The sequence below is a fragment of the Selaginella moellendorffii genome, unplaced genomic scaffold (genome assembly GCF_000143415.4).
Source record: "Selaginella moellendorffii unplaced genomic scaffold, v1.0 SELMOscaffold_51, whole genome shotgun sequence".
Classification (NCBI taxonomy): Eukaryota; Viridiplantae; Streptophyta; class Lycopodiopsida; order Selaginellales; family Selaginellaceae; genus Selaginella; species Selaginella moellendorffii.
The window spans coordinates 750,882-773,096 of NW_003314312.1; the positions used below are offsets into that span (position 1 = coordinate 750,882).

The 22,215-nt window shown below is 47.0% G+C and overlaps 4 protein-coding genes and 1 long non-coding RNA gene across 7 annotated transcripts; 4 read left to right on the forward strand and 1 right to left on the reverse strand.

Moving 5' to 3' along the window:
- Positions 1-1,986: 1,986 nt before the first annotated feature.
- LOC112350560 (serine/threonine-protein kinase HT1-like) lies at positions 1,987-3,985 on the forward strand. The gene is made up of 4 exons (XM_024686933.1): positions 1,987-3,203; positions 3,266-3,400; positions 3,450-3,737; positions 3,793-3,985. The coding sequence occupies exons 1-4, from the start codon at positions 2,094-2,096 to the stop codon at positions 3,841-3,843; spliced, it is 1,584 nt and encodes a 527-aa protein (XP_024542701.1). The 5' UTR covers positions 1,987-2,093; the 3' UTR covers positions 3,844-3,985.
- A 738-nt stretch (positions 3,986-4,723) lies between these two features.
- Positions 4,724-8,026, forward strand: LOC112350522. Its single transcript, XM_024686857.1, has 8 exons — positions 4,724-6,072; positions 6,147-6,286; positions 6,506-6,820; positions 7,094-7,125; positions 7,255-7,546; positions 7,577-7,723; positions 7,776-7,929; positions 7,984-8,026. Exons 1-8 carry the CDS (start codon positions 4,770-4,772, stop codon positions 8,013-8,015), a joined length of 2,415 nt encoding a protein of 804 aa, XP_024542625.1. The 5' UTR covers positions 4,724-4,769; the 3' UTR covers positions 8,016-8,026.
- A 2,518-nt stretch (positions 8,027-10,544) lies between these two features.
- Positions 10,545-10,817, forward strand: LOC112350562. The gene is made up of 3 exons (XR_002993803.1): positions 10,545-10,584; positions 10,636-10,707; positions 10,758-10,817. It is a non-coding gene; the product is annotated as an uncharacterized LOC112350562 (long non-coding RNA).
- Positions 10,818-11,224: 407 nt separating this feature from the next.
- Positions 11,225-12,593, reverse strand: LOC112350523 (gibberellin 20 oxidase 1-A-like). Its single transcript, XM_024686858.1, has 2 exons — positions 12,195-12,593; positions 11,225-12,048 (listed from the first exon to the last, which is right to left on the reverse strand). The coding sequence occupies exons 1-2, from the start codon at positions 12,591-12,593 to the stop codon at positions 11,758-11,760; spliced, it is 690 nt and encodes a 229-aa protein (XP_024542626.1). The 3' UTR covers positions 11,225-11,757.
- Positions 12,594-15,035: 2,442 nt separating this feature from the next.
- LOC112350557 (mixed lineage kinase domain-like protein) lies at positions 15,036-20,900 on the forward strand. Of its 3 annotated transcripts, none has more exons than XM_024686928.1 (4): positions 15,036-16,616; positions 16,679-16,813; positions 16,863-17,153; positions 17,209-17,299. In XM_024686928.1, the coding sequence occupies exons 1-4, from the start codon at positions 15,084-15,086 to the stop codon at positions 17,272-17,274; spliced, it is 2,025 nt and encodes a 674-aa protein (XP_024542696.1). In that variant the 5' UTR covers positions 15,036-15,083; the 3' UTR covers positions 17,275-17,299. The 3 variants fall into 3 exon arrangements, with proteins under 3 accessions (XP_024542696.1, XP_024542695.1, XP_024542694.1); XM_024686927.1 differs by lacking the exons at positions 16,863-17,153; positions 17,209-17,299 and adding exons at positions 20,376-20,660; positions 20,728-20,854 and having other exon boundaries at positions 15,037-16,616; XM_024686926.1 differs by lacking the exons at positions 16,863-17,153; positions 17,209-17,299 and adding an exon at positions 20,376-20,900 and having other exon boundaries at positions 15,069-16,616.
- Positions 20,901-22,215: the final 1,315 nt, after the last annotated feature.

The following is a 22,215-nucleotide window of genomic DNA, read 5'->3' on the forward strand; positions in this document are numbered from 1 at the left end:
ATATGTATAAAGTTTGGCAACATGAGAGAGTGGAGAATGAATCAGCACTCACCTCCCTTGATGCCATTCTTATTGTGTTAGATAGCCAAGGAAAAAGCTTAATGTGATCTATCTTTGGAAAGGATAAAAATTAAATGTTTCAATTTTGAAACCAATGCCAAGATTCTGGAATGCCTTGAGCACTACTAGGTTTTTATTGACAAAATAAGAAAAGGAAGAGACATAACTAACAGCTATGGTGATAGAGCCTGTTGGAGAAGCAATCTATAAATCCAATAATCTGATTGCTGAACTAATCAAACCTTTACTAACATCAATAGTAGGGTTAACTAACAACCTCTACTGAGCTAGAATTTATCAATCTTTCTATTGTGTAAACTAGTTATTCTATATGAAATAACTAATTATCCACCTGTGTTGCCTGTGGATTGATCCTCATCCATAAATGCCTTATCAAACGAAGAATATCCTTTTGGATGTCCCATACTTACAATTTCCAATCTAGAAGTAGGAATATATATGCTCCAAGGGTATGTTAAATTTTAAGTAGCAACTAATGAATGGGGAATCAAATTTATGTCATTTGCTTCAATACAACAATCTCTCTCCCCTTAAACTAACTGAAAAAGAAACAATTATTTAATGAGAGAGCCTTTAGTGGTTATTTTGTCCCAATTTATCCCCTAAAGTTCCAAGAATTTATAATGACCATATATTCAAATCTCATCCCATGATCACAGTACAATATATATCTACTATTTTAAATCTTTGTGACACTCAATTAAATCTAGACACATTCATATATATATATATATATATATATATATATATATATATACGAGTTATTACCCAACACTATCACAAGCCATCTCCACTCTTGATGCAATCTTATTTTTATTGTTAATTTTGTTAAATTGAAAAAAAAATGGAATAATATCAAAACAAAAAAAAAATGAATTCCACTTTGAAAGAAGAATTGAGGAAATAATTATAAAGATGTGCTTCCTCAAAAGAAATTATCAAATTCGTTAAGGGAATTATTAGATCCAAGTAGTGAGTATCCACAGCAAAAAGTTCAATATCAATACCAGTCAACACTTTGCATGTGATATGTGTTATAACACCTTTTCTCACCCTAACTGAGAATAAACATTAACAAGACATGGTTAACAAAATAACCTTTTGACAATTACCCCCCATTGGATGGCAAGATGGCTGCCATAGGCTGGATCCGGTGGCCCAGAAAATTTGGCAACTCCTCATTTTTATAAATTTCCTGTAGATTTGGCATCAACTCATATAACATTGACAGATTGTTGCTTGGACGACAATTATTAGCAATTATTAGTTGGGAAACATTACAATCCTCAAGGTGTCTTCAGATACAAAAACGAAGAGCCTTTATATTTCCAAAGGTTTACCAGATTCAGTCCGACTGCACTTGCGTCCTGTTTCTCCAGGATGACAAGAACGGGATAACTGGAGATGAGTGCTGATCCATTTCCAGTCTCTCATGTGAGCCTCCCGCTACTGTCATCAAGGGCCTGAAACATACACCAATTTTCTTGTCTGATTAAAGTATGATTCCCATGCCTTAGGACTTAGAATTATTCAAAAAGAAAAGTCCACGGTAGACTTTTCCCACGCTATACCTTTACAAGAATGGTGCGGCGCTGGTAATGGGCATGGCAGCAGTGACTTTGCTCGAGGCGATTCGAATCGCGGACAAGGTTGGCACAATATCCACTTCCAGCAAGGTCTGTAGAAACCAACATAGGATCCTCATCGCGGCGGTTGGCTATGTCCGAGACTACCTCAAGCAAATCCAGGATCTCAACTTCGCGAGCAACGGGCCAGCCTTCGTGTGGGACGAAACCGTGGCTGTCCTTAACAGAGGCCTTCATCTCCTCAAGTCGTGCCAAGAAGGCAATTGGATCGCGCGGAGCCTGCTGTTCAAGGAAAGCTGCGATGAGTTCCAGAGCATTTATCCCGAGATCTACAACTGCGTCGAGCTCGTCAGCGTCTATCTCTTTCAGCTGGCACCGTCCACCTCGCACAGATCCAGGATTGCCGAGGCTTACAACTCGTGCCTCATGAGGCAGAACTTGAGCAGCATGCTGGAAGAAGCCGGAAGGAACGATCGGAAGGAGCTCATGACTCTCGCAATGAGCCAAGAGCCGGGAAGCCTGACGACCGAGAGCAAACAAGCCAAAGAGATACTCTGCTCCATGCTCCTGGGAAACAAGTCAGTGATTAACCACAAGGAACTCAAGCTGACAACACACCTGGGACAAGGAGGTTTCGGAACCGTGTACGAAGCAATCTGGCTCGGTCACAAGTTTGCAGTGAAAGTCTTCCCTCAAGGTGACACCAGCTTCGCCAAAGAGCTCGCGGTTCTCGAAGCGGACAAGCATCCCAACGTGTTGCACATCGCCAGCCAGTCTTTCGATGAAGAGAAGCAGCGGTACTCGCTGGTGATGGAGAAGATGGACATGGACCTGGCAAACTACGTCCTCAAGAAGAAGAACTCTCTCCCGTTGCTGTCGATCGTGGCAGTGATGCTCCAAGTTGCTACTGGCATGGCCTGGCTTCACTCGAAGAATATAATCCACCGGGACCTCAAGCCGCAGAACATCTTGGTTGGCGAAGAAGACAACGATCTCGTGAGTATCAGGATTGCCGACTTTGGAGTCTCGAGGCCAAACTTCATCTCCTCCCAGATCGAAGCCGTTAGCATCCAAGGCACCAGGAACTTCATGGCACCGGAAGTGTGGAGCGGCGAGAACTACACGAAAAAGGCCGACGTTTACAGCTACGGGATGCTGATTTACCAGCTTGTCACTGGAAACGTTCCGTTCGAGGACGGGATGGACATGGAGCAAGTCCTTCGAGGCGAGCGTCCTGAGGTACCAGCAACCTGTCCAGAGTTCCTGTCGCAGCTCATGCGGGAATGCTGGAGCCACGATGCAAAAGAGAGGCCTTCCTTCTCGGATATCTGCGAGCGGCTGAAGCAGCTCAAGACCAGGATCATCACTGGCACCGACTCCATCGACGAGTTACGAGCCATGTTGGTTGCAGCAGCCAGGTCATCTTCCTCTTATTCGTACTCATCGTCTTCCTCGTCGCACAGCATGAACCTGGATTCTCCTGTCCAAGCACCTGAAGGGCTTTTGACCCAAAATCCTCCATCTCCCGTTGTCCAGGTAAACTCTTTTGCTTTTAGTAACTCCACCTTTAGTTTCAGCCGGTACCACACCGTCCTCAGCACGTCGCACCAGCAGCAAAGCCGGATAACAGGGCCGAGCTCTTCGAACTGGTGAAGAACGGCCTCGTCGAAAACGCCTTTGAGAAAGCTCTGTCCCTGAACGATCCTTCCACGGTCTGGTGGCTTTGCACCAAGGTAAGCCATTCACGTCCTCCAGCTGCTCATCAAAGCTTTGTCAGCTCAGGTGGAGGATAGCGTCCTGCTCGCCTTCAGTGAATCAATGCTCATGGAAGTGGCCGAGCAAATCAACACCAACTTCGAGGAAGACACTGCTCGCAGGTTGCTCTGGATCAACGAGATCCTGTTCATCTTGCTGTACGTCAACGTCAATGGACAGACGTCACCTCGGATGCAGAGGATCTTGGAGGAGCTTTCACAGAACCTCCACGGCATGATGGCTATAACACCGTCAAACAGCGAGCTGGCGATGAAGCTGGCAGACGTGCTGAAAAGAACCAACGTGGGTCTTCGGGTTCGTATGAAGCTCTTCGTGTTATTCGTTTGATTCAAATCGTTTGTCGTCGCAGCGTATCCGATATGGGAACAAACTTCAGAAGAAAGGGAAAAGGAAACTGTGAAATAAAACAGCTATATATTTCCAGCGGAACACCGGTAGTTTCTGAGTATTGAGATGTTCTAATTTTCTGCCTGCCAAAAGTATCAACCATGCTTCACGAAAGAACCATAAAGAACTTACCAATTCCCATTCGTAACTTCGTCTCATCCTGCCGGGGAAAATGTGAAGGAAACTTACGAGATAAATATCAAAGCACAAAGGTTTCACCATTCTTTAGTTCTTAAACTGGAAGGAGCTCATGGCTCTCGCAATGAACCGAGAGCCGGGAAGCCTGACGACCGAGACAGAACGAGCCAAAGAGATACTCTGCTCCATCCTCCTGGGAAACAAGTCAGTGATCAACCACAAGGAACTCAAGCTGAGAACACACCTGGGACAAGGAGCTTACGGAACCGTGTACGAAGCAATGTGGCTCGGTCACAAGTTCACGGTGAAAGTCTTCCCTCAAGGTGACACCAGCTTTGCCAAAGAGCTCGCGGTTCTCGGAGCTCACAAGCATCCCAACGTGTTGCACATTGCCGGCCATTCTTTCGATGGAGAGAAGCAGCAGTACTCGCTGGTGATGGAGAAGATGGACATGGACCTGGCAAACTACCTCCTCAAGAAGAACTCCCTCTCGTTGCTGTCGATCGTGGCAGTGATGCTCCAAGTCACTACTAATGAATGGGAATCAAAATTGTGACCATCGTCTCCCGCTACTGTCATCAAGGGCCTAAAACATACACCAATTTTCTTGTCTGATTAAAGTATGATTCCCAAACCAAAAAAAAATGCCTTAGGACTTAGAATTATTCAACAAGAAAAGTCCAGACAAAAAAAAAATGCCTTAGGACTTAGAATTATTCAAAAAGAAAAGTCCACGGTAGACTTTTCCCACGCTATACCTTTACAAGAATGGTGCGGTGCTGGTAGTGATCACCAACGGGCATGGCAGCAGCGACTTTGCTCGAGGCAATTCGAATCGTGGACAAGCTTGGCACAATATCCACTTCCAGCAAGGTCTGTAGAAACCAACATAGGATCCTCATCGCGGCGGTCGGCTATGTCCGAGACTACCTCAAGCAAATCCAGGATCTCAACTTCGCGAGCAACGGGCCAGCCTTCGTGTGGGACGAAACCGTGGCTGTCCTTAACAGAGGCCTCCATCTCCTCAAGTCGTGCCAAGAAGGCAATTGGATCACGCGGAGCCTCCTGTTCGAGGAAAGCTGCAATGAGTTTCAGAGCATTTATCCCGAGATCTACAACTGCGTCGAGCTCGTCAGCGTCTATCTCTTTCAGCTGGCACCGTCCACCTCGCACAGATCCAGGATTGCCGAGGCTTACAACTCGTGCCTCATGAGGCAGAACTCGAGCAGCATGCTGGAAGAAGCCGAAAGGAACGATCGGAAGGAGCTCATGACTCTCGCAATGAGCCAAGAGCCGGGAAGCCTGACGACTGAGACAGAACGAGCCAAAGAGATACTCTGCTCCATGCTCCTGGGAAACAAGTCAGTGATTAACCACAAGGAACTCAAGCTGACAACACACCTGGGACAAGGAGCTTACGGAACCGTGTACGAAGCAATCTGGCTCGGTCACAAGTTTGCAGTGAAAGTCTTCCCTCAAGGTGACACCAGCTTCGCCAAAGAGCTCGCGGTTCTTGAAGCGGACAAGCATCCCAACGTGTTGCACATCGCCGGCCATTGTTTCGATGAAGAGAAGCAGCGGTACTCGCTGGTGATGGAGAAGATGGAGATGGACCTGGCAAACTACCTCCTCAAGAAGAAGAACTCTCTCCCGTTGCTGTCGATCGTGGCAGTGATGCTCCAAGTTGCTACTGGCATGGCCTGGCTTCACTCGAAGAATATAATCCACCGGGACCTCAAGCCGCAGAACATCTTGGTTGGCGAAGAAGACAACGATCTCGTGAGTATCAGGATTGCCGACTTTGGAGTCTCGAGGCCAAACTTCATCTCCTCCCAGATCGAAGCCGTTAGCATCCAAGGCACCAGGAACTTCATGGCACCGGAAGTGTGGAGCGGCGAGCGCTACACGAAGAAGGCCGACGTTTACAGGTACGGGATGCTGATTTACCAGCTTGTCACTGGAAACGTTCCGTTCGAGGACGGGATGGACATGGAGCAAGTCCTTCGAGGCGAGCGTCCTGAGGTACCAGCAACCTGTCCAGCATGCGGGAATGCTGGAGCCACGATGCAAAAGAGAGGCCTTCCTTCTCGGATATCTGCGAGCGGCTGAAGCAGCTCAAGACCAGGATCATCACTGGCACCGACTCCATCGACAAGTTACGAGCCAAGTTGGTTGCAGCAGCCAGGTCATCTTCCTCTTCTTCGTACTCGTCGTCTTCCTCGTCCTCGTCGCACAGCAGGACTCGAGTGAACCTGGATTCTCCTGTCCAAGCACCTGAAGGGCTTTCAACCCAAAATCCTCCATCTCCCGTTGTCCAGGTAAACTCTTTTGGTTTTAGTAACTCCACCTTTAGTTTCAGCCGGCACCACACCGTCCTCAGCACGTCGCACCAGCAGCAAAGCCGGATAACAGGGCCGAGCTCTTCGAACTGGTGAAGAACGGCCTCGTCAAAAACGCCTTTGAGAAAGCTCTGTCCCTGAACGATCCTTCCACGGTCTGGTGGCTTTGCACCAAGGTAATCCATTCACGTCCTCCAGCTGCTCATCAAAGCTTTGTCAGCTCAGTTGGAGGTTAGCATCCTGCCCGCCTTCAGTGAATCAATGCTCATGGAAGTGGCCGAGCAAATCAACACCAACTTCAAGGAAGACACTGCTCGCAGGTTGCTCTGGTTCGCCGAGATCCTGTTCATCTTGCTGTACGTCAACGTCAATGGACAGACATCACCTCGGATGCAGAGGATCTTGGAGGAGCTTTCACAGAACCTCCACGGCATGATGGCTATAACACCGTCAAAGAGCGAGCTGGGGACGGAGCTGGCGGACGTGCTGAAAAGAACCAACGTGGGTCTTCGGGTTCGTATGAAGCTCTTCGTGTTATTCGTTTGATTCAAATCGTTTGTCGTCGCAGCGTATCCGATATGGGAACAAACTTCAGAAGAAAGGGAAAAGAAAACTGTGAAATAAAAAAGCTATATATTTCCAGCGGAACACCGGTAGTTTATGAGTATTGAGATGTTCTAATTTTCTGCCTGCCAAAAGTATCAACCATGCTTCACGAAAGAACCATAAAGAACTTACCAATTCCCATTCGTAACTTCGTCTCATCCTGCTGGGGAAAATGTGAAGGAAACTTACGAGATAAATATCAAAGCACAAAGGTCTCACCATTCTTTACTTCTTAAACTCGAGTAGACGGTGAAGATCCCAACCTTTTCTATCTGGCAGCAGCAGTAGCAGCCTTGGCAGCTTCCGGATCATCGCTCTCCGCTCAAAGAACGATTTTCCAGAAACTTCATGGCACCAGAAGTGTGGACCAGCGAGCGCTACACGAAGAAGGCCGACGTTTACAGCTACGGGATGCTGAGCTACCAGCTTGTCACTGGAAACACTCCGTTCAAGGTCGGGATGGACATGGAGCAAGTCCTTCGAGGCGAGCGTCCTGAGATACCAGCCACCTGTCCAGAGTTCCTGTCGCAGCTCATGCGGGAATGCTGGAGCCACGATGCAAAAGAGAGGCCTTCCTTCTCCGATATCTGCAAGCGGCTGAAGCAGCTCAAGTCCAGGATCATCACTGGCACCGACACCATCGACGAGCTACGAGCCAAGTAGGTTGAAGCAGCCAGGTCATCTTCCTCTTCTTCGTACTCGTCGTCTTCCTTGTCCTCGTTGCACAGCAGGACTCGAGTGAACCTGGATTCTCTTGTCCAAGCGACTGAGAAGCTCTGGACCCAAAATCCCCCGCCTTGTCGTGTCCAGGTAAACTCTTTTGCTTTATGTAACTTCTGGAGCTCACCACCTTTGGTTTCAGCCGGTACCACACCGTCCTCACCAGGTCGCACCATTACCAAAACCAGATCAAAGGACCGAGCTCTTCGAACTGGTAAAGAACGGCCTCATCATAAACGCCTTCGAGAAAGCTCTGTCCCTGAACGATCCTTCCAGTCTGGTGGCTTTGCACCAAGGTAATCTGTTTACGCTCTCTGGCCGCTGATCACGCCCGTCCTTTGTCAACTCAGGTAGAGCATACCGTGCTGCTTGTCTTCAGTGAATCGATGCTCATGGCACTGACCGAGAAAATTAACACCAACTTCACGGAAGACACTGCTCGCAGGCTGGTCTGGATCGACGAGACTGCCGTCTTGCTGTTCAAAGACGTCAATGGATGGGCATCACCTCGGAAGATGAGGATCCTGGAGCAGCTTTCATAGAACCTCCACGGTATGATGGCCATAACACCACCAAAGAGTGAGCTGGGCATGACCTTAACGAACATGCTGGAAGGCACCAACGTGTGGCTGGAGGTTTGTACATATGAAGCTCTTCGTTTCTTTCGTTTCCATCCAACAAACCTACATCGTTTTGTTGCAGCGTGTCCGGATTGCAGTGGAACAAAGTTCGATACATGAGCATCGTTGGCAGATACTCTCCAGCGGAACACCGGTATTTTCTGGATGTTGATGTCCTGGCATAAAACATGATTCACCTTACCCTGTACCGCTTATCCTGCCTGCAAAAATTACGAGAAAAAGAATGAGCTCACCTGTTTTCTACAGCCGTGACCTCTGGCAAGCTGAAGATCTTGCTCTCCGAGTGAAATCGCTTGCTTGCTCGCCTAAACCCTAATTTCGCTCAGTTAATGTTTTCTTAAATTCTCACATTCACAGCCCAACAAAACCACCGGGGGATGTATGTGATAAATTGCTTCTCTATTTAGTTCTGGTCAAGTAGAACAATCAGCATCATCATTGTCTTTTACCATGTTTATTGTGCCTAGCAGCATCACTAATGTATGTCAGAAAATTATGCAAAATGCAGCAAGTGTAAATAACATTTATATCTGGAGGCTGTATTCTATGCTTATGTTCCAAGATTTGGAACTTACATGTATTAGATAGAATGAAGCTAAATTAGACATATCCTTAAGAAGCCAAACGCAATGCATAACTTCTTGCGCTGTTTGTTGCCAAAGTTAGTTGCATTGAGATGTGCTAACTGTTGAAATGGCATCATGATCCATGGACTGTGAGGATGTAGTACATCTGAGATCACTGTACGGCTGAGACACGTGGTGACACGTGGCGGATTCACAACTCTCACCTGTGTATGTATAGCGATGATGATAAAGTTTTCGGTCTTCCTCCTCCATTCAGCCCACCATGTTTAAAACTAAGGAAGAAAATGATCTGAATTGCAAAAATCAAGATGGAGGTTTTCTTGTTTAGGCAACCCTAAACGGTTCTCCTGCTGCTACAAGGGAAGGCTTCCTCAGGCTGGAGATTTGCTGATGATGCCAAGAGGCTTCTCTTCTTGCTGGGCACTAGGCGTGGAATTTCTGTGCGTAAAGGGCTTTGACGCTGATGGAGAGATCACATTTGGGTGGGGGAGATGGAGCAAGATGCTAGTTTCTGACGGGTCCTGATACAAGCTGGGCTGTGTGCAAGCTTGGGTACCTTGGAACGTGCTGCTGCTGTTGTTCAACACCACAAGATGCTGATTTCATGAGCTCAGCTTTTCTCATTTTACCATTAGTGTAACAGCAAAACATACCTGCAAGCCCATAAACGCCTCCTTGAGCTCCGTAAGTTAAAACTTTCACGTATTTCTCCTTCTTGTCCTTCTCCTCTACGAGCATTTCATAGATCTGTCCACTTGCAGTTGCAAGCACAATCTCTCCTGATGAATCTGCATTGTCATGAAATTGACTTCCTTAGCAGCACAAGCAGGCAGTGGAAAATCTTCACTACTTACAGTCGCTTAGCTGGGACTTGTTCCAGCAAACAGCATTGACGAGCACGCCTTTGAGCCGAGAAACAGCACAAGCTTTCTTCCATTTCGCATGGATGTACAAGGTCTCGGCACCACTGCTGCTCCGAAGATTTGCTAGACAGTGCCTTCCACTGGGATCCAGGAAAACCTTACAAACGTATTGATCGGCTCCGCGGCTCAACTCCAACTCTATCGGATCACGGGAAAAAAGCTCACAGTTTTCAGAAGAAACAAAGAAAGCGAGCGTGAATTTTCCTTGATATTTTTGGAGACTCACCTAAGTTATCCTCGCCTCCAAAATCATGACAAACAATCCAGCCGCTGCTAGTACCGACGAGCAGGACATTGTTTCCAGCGGCTACTGAGGTGACAAGCCGGTGACCTTTGGCAGCGGTTTGCTCCAGGACATCCAAGCTGAAGATCTTGATCTCTGGCCTCGACAGTGAAATCGCCTGGAACTAGGAATTGAATCAGCAATCGACCATCCAGCTCAATCTCACCTCGTTGAGCCCCGATTGAGCGGGTGAAGACACGTCCATTCATCGGTGTAAGAATTATGAACCTAATGTAAAAAGGTAAATTAGATTTCGTTTGACCATATATATGGTAATGCTAAATTTGCTGTCACTTATAAGTTTGAAAATTAATTAACTATAAAATGGTGCTAGGTTATGATCATATGTTTAAAATAATTTCTATTAGCAAATCTAAACACTTTCCTTAAATAGTTAATTTAACCAAATGTGTCTTGGCAAATATAATACTTGCCAGTACTTGCCCAGCAAATGCTGGGTGGTTTACAAAGAGGTGGATGCGCCAGAAATATGTTTCTTACCTGAACTCAAGCACTTGTATGTATCTTTCTCATTTTCTTGGAGGTTTTTGGACCTGTTGTCCTTCAGGTTACTGGACAATAATGGCTTCTCTGGAGAAGTTCCCGATGAAATTGGAAACTTTTCCAAGCTGACCATCATGTAAGCCGTTGATGGCTAGAATACAATCTCGTGTAATAGTGTATTTTCAGGAGACTTGACAAAAATCGATTTGCTGGATCACTGCTGAGCAGTTTGGGGCGGATATCAACCCTCTTTGAAATTTAAATAGCTAATATGGTAACTACTTTGTACTCAAGTTTTGTTTCATTTACAGACACATCAATGATAACGCTTTTACTGGAACGTTACCTGATCTAAGCGGGTTGAGAGCTCTCCAACTAATGTAATATTTCTTCTTAATTTGGAGTTGACCTGATGCATGTGTGTATGCATAACAGAAGCGTTGGAAACAACTCCTTTTCTCCTCAGCCAGTTCCATCATTTGCAGGCTTGATTAAACTCTGGACAATGTAGGTGAATTTTGTTAGTTTTTGTTTGAACTTAACATGTCATTAATGATCCAAGTTTCTTTTCAGACCAAACTTGAAAACAATGGGATGAGAGAGGCTCAAACTCTCGACCTCAGGATTTCTCAGCAGCTATGAGACCTACGCGCTGACCAACTGCGCCACCATTTATTTTAACATGATCATTCTAAACAAATTTATCTTAGGATTGATTCTGGAATGCTGACTATAATGTCATACATCTATCCACGAACTACAGTTTTATCCATGGGCTACTGCAACAAACCGATTGATGCCAGCTTTCCCATCCTTTCCCAACACTTGCTACACATCATAGAATACAAAGATATTCAAACTTACGACTTATAAACCAGGCGATGCTTGCGGTGGCTTCTCCTTCTCTTTCGAGAGAAACCAGACATTAGTGCCGTGTCAGATTTCCAAAACTTCAGGAGCAGTGTTGGCTAGCCACTCGACAGCCCTACGTCAACTCGAAACACCTGGTTCCTACAAACGGAGTTGGTCCCGAGCATGTGCTGAAACAACAATCCCTCACCAGGAAGGGATGCCTCGAGAGAATCCGGGGTTGAAGAGGGAGTGTCCTTGATAATTGCTTTCCTGTAGGCTCCTCCTCTGCTCGATGATCTTTGGCAAATTTACATTCGTTCTTCCCTGTCCGTCCTCACGCTGCTTGGCTCGTTTTCCTCAAGTAGCTCTCAAACGCGTCCAGCGTGTGGACATCGGTTCTATAGTGCTTCTGGGTGAATTCTAGCAGCTGCCCCCAAGTAAACTCCACGCACGGCCTCTTGCGATCTTGCTCTTCGTCTTCTTTGCTCTTGACCACCAGCTCTGGAATCGGCCGGATCACCATGTCCAGCCCCGGGTTGATGAAGAAAACCAGCGAGTGCCTGGCTCGGGTGGCATGGATCACTGCGCGGTGCTTGGCACTCTTGTAGCGATGGTTGCACAGTGCCTGTGACGAAGAGAAAGCTGCGTGAGAGATGTTTTATAAAAAGAAAAGGAAAAAAGAAGAGCACCACCATCTACAACCAGCTATAGCGCTGCGAGGAGGGAGAGGAGAGGGAAGAGCAGAAACAAAAGAATTCTCGCTCTGTTTACCTGGAATGTGTCACCGATGCTGATGACAAACGCATCGGCACGGGGCTCGACTGTGACCCAAGTCTCGGGAATGAAGAGGGAGTGTCCTTGATAATTGCTTTCCTGTAGGCCAAAGAGCTCGTGAGGCAGTGGCGAACAGGGATCAAAGCTTTGCTGAGTTGGAGATGAGCCAATGTTGATCCCGAGAGGAGCCTGGATTGTGTGCCCGACTACCATTCTGCTCGCCCCTGTTACTAACCACGCACAGGCTCTCACAGGAATGCCCACACAACCGAGCAGCCATGGAACCCTAGGAGTGCATGGCATAACACCTGTCACCACGCCCTCTTCCCTTCCTGGCCACACGTGCATCCCACCCATTGGCCGCCACAACATTAAGCCCATATTCCCGCTAACCATGGCCATTGGCCATGGCCCGAGCCTAGGCTGGCCTCCCCTTCCCGAGGACCATGGCTTCCGAGGCTGCCCCGGGCCCGGGGATCGGACGGCTGCGGGGGTGTGGGTTCTTCGTTCTTATTATTATAGATGTTTAAAATAATTTCTATTAGCAAATCTAAACACTTTCCTTAAATAGTTAATTTAACCAAATGTGTCTTGGCAAATATAATAAATTATTACATAATGAATACTGAAAGGCTGAGCTTAATATCAAAGGGGTTCCTAACACTAGTAAATGTAATTTAACCATATGAATTTCATATTAAATATGCTATATTAAATGATAATTTAGGATATCATTCTTTTGTGCCCTTCTAAATTATCTACATGTATACTGACTAGCCTCTTAACTAGTGTGGGTGGAAACTCTAGCAATATCAACTTCCTACTATCATGGTAATAAAAGAAAAATATTTAGAAAGACTGATAGGTAAAGTTTGATGCTCACAATCACATTTGCAATAGTGATACACCTCAAAATAACTTTTTACATAGCTTAACTTCATGTTAATCATGTTAACTCCTTCCACTTTGTGCAAACATTTGTCCTTTAAAAAAATCTTTTTATTTCCTAGAATTAATTTCCTCCTCTTACCTTATATGAAAGCACATTTTGGGCTTTTACCCAGCCTTAGGAGTTTCTCTCTAGGACAATCACAAAAATTTATTAAATATAAAATGATGTTAGATTGTGATTTTGGATATGGGAACAACACTATTATGTTTAAGATAATCTTTAAATCTGTAAATATGCCCAATTAACAAATCTAAACACTTTTCAAATAAGACCAAACGAGACCAACACATAAAGAATGATATCAAAAGTATCTTGACAAACACAGTAAACTATCACTTAGCAAATATAGAGGACCAAGCTTCACATTATAAGAGTTCCCAATATTAGCAAGTGTAAATCATCACACTCTAGGAGGCAACAAGAGCTCACTAACAAGACTTAAGTTTGCTTTGGAATTTGATATGCAAAGCCAATAGCAGTTTAGCCAACTTACCTCATTAATGTCAAGTAGAACACCATATAAAGTTTGGTATAGCATTAAACTGAATGTGAGTCTTTGCAAGTGGTGTTCAGGAACCACAAGGTTCAAAGATGATCATTAGTTGTCATATTTAATGAGTCTAGGACATATACAACACAAGATCTTTAACCACTGAAACAGTTTTCCTTGACTGAAGTCAAAAGGGACAATTAGGGCACATATAATAGTGCAGTTGGAGGTGAGGATGGTGACAATGAGGATGATGCATCAAGTGGGGATGGTGTTGGAGACAGCAGCAATAGTGGATCCAGTTGGAGTGCCAATATGGCAAATCCATTGGTTGGGACCTTGAGCTACTAACAAGGAGGAAAGTCATAAGAATGAAGTTCCCCTTGGAAGAAGCAATGGGTGCAGACAGCTTAGCTTAAGTGGGAATATTAAGGGAATGTTCCAACTTCCCTCAAGACAAGTTGACTCTGGCACTGTCTCAAGAGCTCTGTGTGGGAGGGATCTTGGAGATAAGCTGCTCGTCCATGGCTTTGAAAGATGCCCTATTGAGCTTGGGGAAAGTCTAACAATGAGATAATTGCTGCAGTCCTTGTGATGGCTTGTGAATCAAAAGACACTAGACTTTTGATGATCTTGCATGACAGATTAGTGTCCGAGACCTTAGAGAAGTTGAAACCTCTTACAATTTGGGCAAACACTCCACATTTCCTAAGACCCATTTTGTATATCCAAGGTGAGCACTATGTAGACCAGCAACAGAAGGAGCAGTGAACATCTTCTTGAGATATTTTACTTGCTAGATTTAAGTATTATTAATTGAGAATAAATAAAGAATCTACTTTTCTTTTGCTAATCAAGAGCAAAACACTACACTCACACTTTGGAAAGGATAAAAATTAAATGTTTCAATTTTGAAACCAATACCAAGATTTTGGAATGCACCAGGCACTACTAGGTTTTTATTATAATTTGATTGCTCAACTAATCAAACCTTTATTAACATCAATAGTAAGGTTAACTAACAACCTCTACTGAGCCAAAATTTATCAATCCTTCTATTGTGTAAATTAGTTATTTTATAACATTTATGGACAAAAAATGGATCCTAATGCAATACAGGTGGATAATTAGTTATTTCATTTATAAAAGGAAGAACATAGATATAATATTTACAATTTCAAATTTAAGGGTAGAAATATACATTGCTCAAGGGTATGTTATATTTTAAATAGCAACTGATGAATAAATTTGTGACCATCTTCTCTCACTACTGTCATCAAGAGCCTACACAATTTTTCTTGTCTGATTAAAGTATGATTCCGAGACAAAAAAAAAAATTTACCTTAGGACTTAGAATTATTCAAAAAGAAAAGTCCACGGTAGACTTTTCCCACGCTATACCTTTACAAGAATGGTGCGGTGCTGGTAGTGATCACCAACGGGCATGGCAGCAGCGACTTTGCTCGAGGCAATTCGAATCGTGGACAAGCTTTGCACAATATCCACTTCCAGCAAGGTCTGTAGAAACCAACATAGGATCCTCATCGCGGCGGTCGGCTATGTCCGAGACTACCTCAAGCAAATCCAGGATCTCAACTTCGCGAGCAACGGGCCAGCCTTCGTGTGGGACGAAACCGTGGCTGTCCTTAACAGAGGTCTCCATCTCCTCAAGTCGTGCCAAGAAGGCAATTGGATCACGCGGAGCCTGCTGTTCGAGGAAAGCTGCAATGAGTTTCAGAGCATTTATCCCGAGATCTACAACTGCGTCGAGCTCATCAGCGTCTATCTCTTTCAGCTGGCACCGTCCACCTCGCACAGATCCAGGATTGCCGAGGCTTACAACTCGTGCCTCATGAGGCAGAACTCGAGCAGCATACTGGAAGAAGCCGAAAGGAACGATCGGAAGGAGCTCATGACTCTCGCAATGAGCCAAGAGCCGGGAAGCCTGACGACTGAGACAGAACGAGCCAAAGAGATACTCTGCTCCATGCTCCTGGGAAACAAGTCAGTGATTAACCACAAGGAACTCAAGCTGACAACACACCTGGGACAAGGAGCTTACGAAACCGTGTACGAAGCAATCTGGCTCGGTCACAAGTTTGCAGTGAAAGTCTTCCCTCAAGGTGACACCAGCTTCGCCAAAGAGCTCGCGGTTCTTGAAGCGGACAAGCATCCCAACGTGTTGCACATCGCCGGCCATTGTTTCGATGAAGAGAAGCAGCGGTACTCGCTGGTGATGGAGAAGATGGAGATGGACCTGGCAAACTACCTCCTCAAGAAGAAGAACTCTCTCCCGTTGCTGTCGATCGTGGCAGTGATGCTCCAAGTTGCTACTGGCATGGCCTGGCTTCACTCGAAGAATATAATCCACCGGGACCTCAAGCCGCAGAACATCTTGGTTGGCGAAGAAGACAACGATCTCGTGAGTATCAGGATTGCCGACTTTGGAGTCTCGAGGCCAAACTTCATCTCCTCCCAGATCGAAGCCGTTAGCATCCAAGGCACCAGGAACTTCATGGCACCGGAAGTGTGGAGCGGCGAGCGCTACACGAAAAAGGCCGACGTTTACAGGTACGGGATGCTGATTTACCAGCTTGTCACTGGAAACGTTCCGTTCGAGGACGGGATGGACATGGAGCAAGTCCTTCGAGGCGAGCGTCCTGAGGTACCAGCAACCTGTCCAGAGTTTCTGTCGCAGCTCATGCGGGAATGCTGGAGCCACGATGCAAAAGAGAGGCCTTCCTTCTCGGATATCTGCGAGCGGCTGAAGCAGCTCAAGACCAGGATCATCACTGGCACCGACTCCATCGACGAGTTACGAGCCAAGTTGGTTGCAGCAGCCAGGTCATCTTCCTCTTCTTCGTACTCGTCGTCTTCCTCGTCCTCGTCGCACAGCAGGACTCGAGTGAACCTGGATTCTCCTGTCCAAGCACCTGAAGGGCTTTCAACCCAAAATCCTCCATCTCCCGTTGTCCAGGTAAACTCTTTTGGTTTTAGTAACTCCACCTTTAGTTTCAGCCGGCACCACACCGTCCTCAGCACGTCGCACCAGCAGCAAAGCCGGATAACAGGGCCGAGCTCTTCGAACTGGTGAAGAACGGCCTCGTCAAAAACGCCTTTGAGAAAGCTCTGTCCCTGAACGATCCTTCCACGGTCTGGTGGCTTTGCACCAAGGTAATCCATTCACGTTCTCCAGCTGCTCATCAAACCTTTGTCAGCTCAGGTGGAGCAAAGCGTCCTGCTCCTCTTCAGTGAATCAATGCTCATGGAAGTGGCCGAGCAAATCAACACCAACTTCAAGGAAGACACTGCTCCCAGGTTGCTCTGGATCGAGGATATCCTGGACATCTTGCTGTTCGTCGACAATGTCAATGGACAGACATCACCTCGGATGCAGAGGATCTTGGAGAAGCTTTCACAGAACCTCCACGGCATGATGGCTATAACACCGCCAAACAACGAGCTGGGGATGAAGCTGGCGAAAGCGCTGGAAGATACCAACATGGGTCTTCATGTACGTATGAAACTCTTCGTGTTATTCGTTTGATTCAAATCGTTTGTCGTCGCAGCATATCCGAGTTGAGAACAGCAAAGCTGAGAAGAAAGGGAAAAGAAAACAGGGACTTATGATGTGAAATAAAACAGCTATATATTTCCAGCAGAACACTGGTAGTTTGTGAGTATTGAGATCTAATTTTCTGCCTGCCAAAAGTATCAACCATGATTCACGAAAGAACCATAAAGAACTTACCAATTCCCATTCGTAACTTCGTCTCATCCTGCCGGGGAAAATGTGAAGGAAACTTACGAGATAAATATCAAAGCACAAAGGTTTCACCATTCTTTAGTTCTTAAACTCGAGTAGACGGTGAAGATCCCAACCTTTTCGATCTAGCAGCAGCAGTAGCAGCCTTGGCAGCTTCCGCCGCAGCGCAGACACCAGTAGTTCTCGTAGGATCATCGCTCTCCGCTCAAAGAACGATTTTGCCGCTTTCAACTTCTCGGGATCCCCATACTTGTATGGCTTGTAGACGATCCCGGCAGCTAGCCGTTGCTTCTTGAGCTTGGCTGGACGAACGTACGCATCGCCCAGCTTGGCCTTCAAGCGCTTCTGGATCACTCTCCTCCGGTACACTTGCGGCTCGGGAATCTTGGGATCGGCGAGCGGCAGGCGATCCGGAGGAGGCACAGCAACCCACCTGAAAATCCGATCGTTCGCGTGACCACCACCACCGCCTCCCGCTTTGTTGCGCTTGCCCGGATTCTTGGAGCCGGCGCCCTCGCCGTGCAAGCACTGCGTGTGGACGAGGAATTTGCTCCGGAGCCACACGAGCAAGCGCCTGCTCTTGATCCCTTCCTTCGCGTGAGATTGCGCGATCCAATCGGGCCATAGGTGCGAACATTCTGCGTCGGCAGATCCTTGGGGCTCTTCTTGGCGTAGACCTCGTGGATGTAGAGGCGCAACGAGCGAGCTCCACTTCAAGAACCCTATCGAAATATCGATTGCAGAACAGAATCGAACTAGAACAAGAACAGCATGATCCATTTCTAGTCTCTCGTAAGTCCACGATTGACGAGGTCGAGCGCGCAACCTGTGCTCGCTGCGCCAAGAAGAATCCGAAAGACAAGCCAAAGTTTCTGGACAGGCGCTCAAGACGTTACGTGCAAACCACTGGTGGGGATGCAGGATACTGTCGTCAAACGCTATGCTACCGGGATGCGAGAGTGAACTAGCAGGGCGGAAACTAGGGTATCCTGGCCGTCCAATCCTAAACAACCTGTTTGGAGTACTGAAACAAGAAAAGCCATTAACCTGATTAAAGTATCCCAGACAAGACTTAGGACTTAGAATATTCAAAAAGAAAAGTCAACGGTAGACTTTTCCCACTCTGCAAAGAAATGGAGCGGCGCTAGTGGTGATCACCAACGAGCATGGCAGCAGCGACTTTGCTCGAGGCGATTCGAATCGCGGACAAGGTTGGCACAAGATCCACGAACACAAACTCGAGCAAGGTCTGTAGAAACCAATGTAGGATCCTCATCGCAGCGGTCGGCTATGTCCGAGACTACCTCAAGCAAATCCAGGATCTCAACTTCGCGAGCAACGGGCCAGCCTTCGTGTGGGACGAAACCGTGGCTGTCCTTAACAGAGGCCTCCATCTCCTCAAGTCATGCCAAGAGGGCGATTGGATCGCCCGGAGCCTGCTGTTCGAGGAAAGCTGCGATGAGTTCCAGGGCATTTACCACGAGATCTACAACTGCGTCGAGCTCGTCAGCGTCTATCTCTTTCAGCTGACACCGTCCACCTCGCACAGATCCAGGATTGCCGAGGCTTACAACTCGTGCCTCATGAGGCAAAACTCGAGCAGCATGCTGGAAGAAGCCGGAAGGAACGATCGGAAGGAGCTCATGACTCTCGCAATGAACCAAGAACCAGGAAGCCTGACGACCGAGACAGAACGAGCCAAAGAGATACACTGCTCCATGCTCCTGGGAAACAAGTCAGTGATCAACCACAAGGAACTCAAGCTGAGAACACACCTGGGACAAGGAGCTTACGGAACCGTGTACGAAGCAATGTGGCTCGGTCACAAGTTCGCGGTGAAAGTCTTCGCTCAAGGTGACACCAGCTTCGCCAAAGAGCTCGCGGTTCTCGGAGCTCACAAGCATCCCAACGTGTTGCACATTGCCGGCCATTCTTTCGATGGAGAGAAGCGGCAGTACTCGCTGGTGATGGAGAAGATGGACATGGACCTGGCAAACTACCTCCTCAAGAAGAACTCCCTCTCGTTGCTGTCGATCGTGGCAGTGATGCTCCAAGTCGCTACTGGCATGGCTTGGCTTCACTTGAAGAACGTAATCCACCGGGACCTCAAGCCGCAGAACATCTTGGTTGGCGAAGAAGACAACGATCTCGTGAGTATCAGGATTGCCGACTTTGGAGTCTCGAGGCCCGATTTCATCTCCTCCCTCATCAGCGAAGCCACCCCCAAGCAAGGCACCAGAAACTTCATGGCACCAGAAGTGTGGACCAGCGAGCGCTACACGAAGAAGGCCGACGTTTACAGCTACGGGATGCTGAGCTACCAGCTTGTCACTGGAAACACTCCGTTCAAGGTCGGGATGGACATGGAGCAAGTCCTTCGAGGCGAGCGTCCTGAGATACCAGCCACCTGTCCAGAGTTCCTGTCGCAGCTCATGCGGGAATGCTGGAGCCACGATGCAAAAGAGAGGCCTTCCTTCTCCGATATCTGCAAGCGGCTGAAGCAGTTCAAGTCCAGGATCATCACTGGCACCGACTCCATCGACGAGCTACGAGCCAAGTAGGTTGAAGCAGCCAGGTCATCTTCCTCTTCTTCGTACTCGTCGTCTTCCTTGTCCTCGTTGCACAGCAGGACTCGAGTGAACCTGGATTCTCTTGTCCAAGCGACTGAGAAGCTCTGGACCCAAAATCCCCCGCCTTGTCGTGTCCAGGTAAACTCTTTTGCTTTATGTAACTTCTGGAGCTCACCACCTTTGGTTTCAGCCGGTACCACACCGTCCTCACCAGGTCGCACCATTACCAAAACCAGATCAAAGGACCGAGCTCTTCGAACTGGTAAAGAACGGCCTCATCATAAACGCCTTCGAGAAAGCTCTGTCCCTGAACGATCCTTCCACAGTCTGGTGGCTTTGCACCAAGGTAATCTGTTTACGCTCTCTGGCCGCTGATCACGCCCGTCCTTTGTCAACTCAGGTAGAGCATACCGTGCTGCTTGTCTTCAGTGAATCGATGCTCATGGCACTGGCCGAGAAAATCAACACCAACTTCACGGAAGACACTGCTCGCAGGCTGGTCTGGATCGACGAGATTGGCGTCTTGCTGTTGAAAGACGTCAATGGATGGGCATCACCTCGGAAGATGAGGATCCTGGAGCAGCTTTCACAGAACCTCCACGGTATGATGGCCATAACACCACCAAAGAGTGAGCTGGGCATGACCTTGACGAACATGCTGGAAGGCACCAACGTGTGGCTGCAGGTTCGTACATATGAAGCTCTTCGTTTCTTTCGTTTCCATCTCCTTGATTCACATCGTTTTGTTGCAGCGTATCCGGGTTGCTGTGGAAAACAAAGTTCGATACATGAGCATCGTTGGCGGATATTTTCCAGCGGAATACCGGTAGTTTCTGGATGTTGATGTCCTGGCATAAAACATGCTTCACCTTACCCTGGCCAGCAAAACTTACGAGGAAAAGAATGAGCTCACCTGTTTTCTACAGCCGTGACCTTTGGCAAGCTGAAGACCTTGCTCCCCAACTGAAATCGCTTGCTCGCTCGCCTAAACCCTAATTTCGCTCAGTTAATGATCGATTCCAGCCTGGATTTGAATTGAAAGGGTTGCGGCACTGCTTGCTGCCGCTGGAGACGATCTGATGTCCCTGCTGCTACAAGGGAAGGCTTCCTTGGGCTGGAGATTTGCTGATGCTGCCAAGAGGCCTCTCTTCTTGCTGGGCACTAGGCGTGGAATTGCTGTGCGAAAGGGCCTTGAGGCTGATGGAGAGATCACATTCGAGTGGGGGAGATGGAGCTGGTTCCTGACGGGTCCTGATACAAGCTGGGGTGTGTGCAAGCTTGGGTACCATGCTGCTGCTGCTGTTCAACACCACAAGATGCTGATTTCATGAGCTCAGCTTTTCTGGCTGAGTGGGGGAGTGAGATAGGGTTCCCAGTGGTTTAGCATTAGTTTCTTTTTTTTTTAGCCTTCGCATACTGATCTCGGAGCAATAGAGTTTTTTTCTTTTCTTCCTTAGTTTTCAACATGGACAACACAAGTAGCCTGTGAATTAATGAGGTACAATAGAAGAGGATCTAGCCCAGCTTGATTAGGAATTTCCACTGTTGGAGCTTACATGATCTCTTTTTGTTGAAGACATGAAATGCTGAATTAAGCCATACTGACAGTATGTATAGAATCTGGCCACCTGCAACATATGTCAATAAGCCACTTTCTACTGGTGATGATTACTTACATAACAAAGCTAAATCAATGGTGCTTGACATACACCCCAGGATCTTCATCTTGCTCCATGATCTCAAGTACAACATTTGGAAGCTTGCATGTGAGGAAACCCTGGATAACCACAGCGAAATCTTCCAAGAACTTGATAAGTCTTCAAGAGTATCAACGATTGCCTTACAAGTCTCATTCCTAGTCACAGTACTTTCGCTGATTCTGTAGAGCTCTAAGAGTGTGATATACTTCTGCTCCGTTTCATAGCTTGTACAAAGTACAAGCAACCCAGATTTGCACAAAAACTGCTCTACGATAGCTGGTATCTTGCTTTCGAATGTGATGGTGTAGGAGATGCACAATACTATTAAATGTTGTCTTTCATGGGCTTGATATCTAGCCTGAATAAAGAACTTGCTCTAGCTCGTCAAACATTTCTTGCATGATCCTCATTTGTAGTTTCTCTGGGATCAAAGCTTGCTTCCCAGCCTCATCAAGGTTGCACATCAGTTACTCTTGTTATATTTTTCTACTCTACTGTGAGAAGCTTCACTAAGATGCACTCCCACTTCTTGGCTATCGA

Coding starts and splice junctions, on each gene's coding strand:
- LOC112350523 (XM_024686858.1), bottom strand. CDS start 12,593: ATGGTTAGCGGGAATATGGGCTTAATGTTGTGGCGGCCAATGGGTGGG. Junction 12,049..12,194: donor GCATCGGTGACACATTCCAG/GTAAACAGAGCG, acceptor TCTTCGTCACAG/GCACTGTGCAACCATCGCTA.
- LOC112350557 (XM_024686926.1), top strand. CDS start 15,084: ATGGCAGCAGCGACTTTGCTCGAGGCAATTCGAATCGTGGACAAGCTT. Junction 16,617..16,678: donor CTCCATCTCCCGTTGTCCAG/GTAAACTCTTTT, acceptor CACCGTCCTCAG/CACGTCGCACCAGCAGCAAA. Junction 16,814..20,375: donor TCTGGTGGCTTTGCACCAAG/GTAATCCATTCA, acceptor TTGTCAACTCAG/GTAGAGCATACCGTGCTGCT.
- LOC112350522 (XM_024686857.1), top strand. CDS start 4,770: ATGGCAGCAGCGACTTTGCTCGAGGCAATTCGAATCGTGGACAAGCTT. Junction 7,126..7,254: donor ATAAATATCAAAGCACAAAG/GTCTCACCATTC, acceptor ACGATTTTCCAG/AAACTTCATGGCACCAGAAG. Junction 7,547..7,576: donor CCAGGATCATCACTGGCACC/GACACCATCGAC, acceptor CGAGCCAAGTAG/GTTGAAGCAGCCAGGTCATC.
- LOC112350560 (XM_024686933.1), top strand. CDS start 2,094: ATGAGGCAGAACTTGAGCAGCATGCTGGAAGAAGCCGGAAGGAACGAT. Junction 3,401..3,449: donor TCTGGTGGCTTTGCACCAAG/GTAAGCCATTCA, acceptor TTGTCAGCTCAG/GTGGAGGATAGCGTCCTGCT. Junction 3,738..3,792: donor GAACCAACGTGGGTCTTCGG/GTTCGTATGAAG, acceptor TTGTCGTCGCAG/CGTATCCGATATGGGAACAA.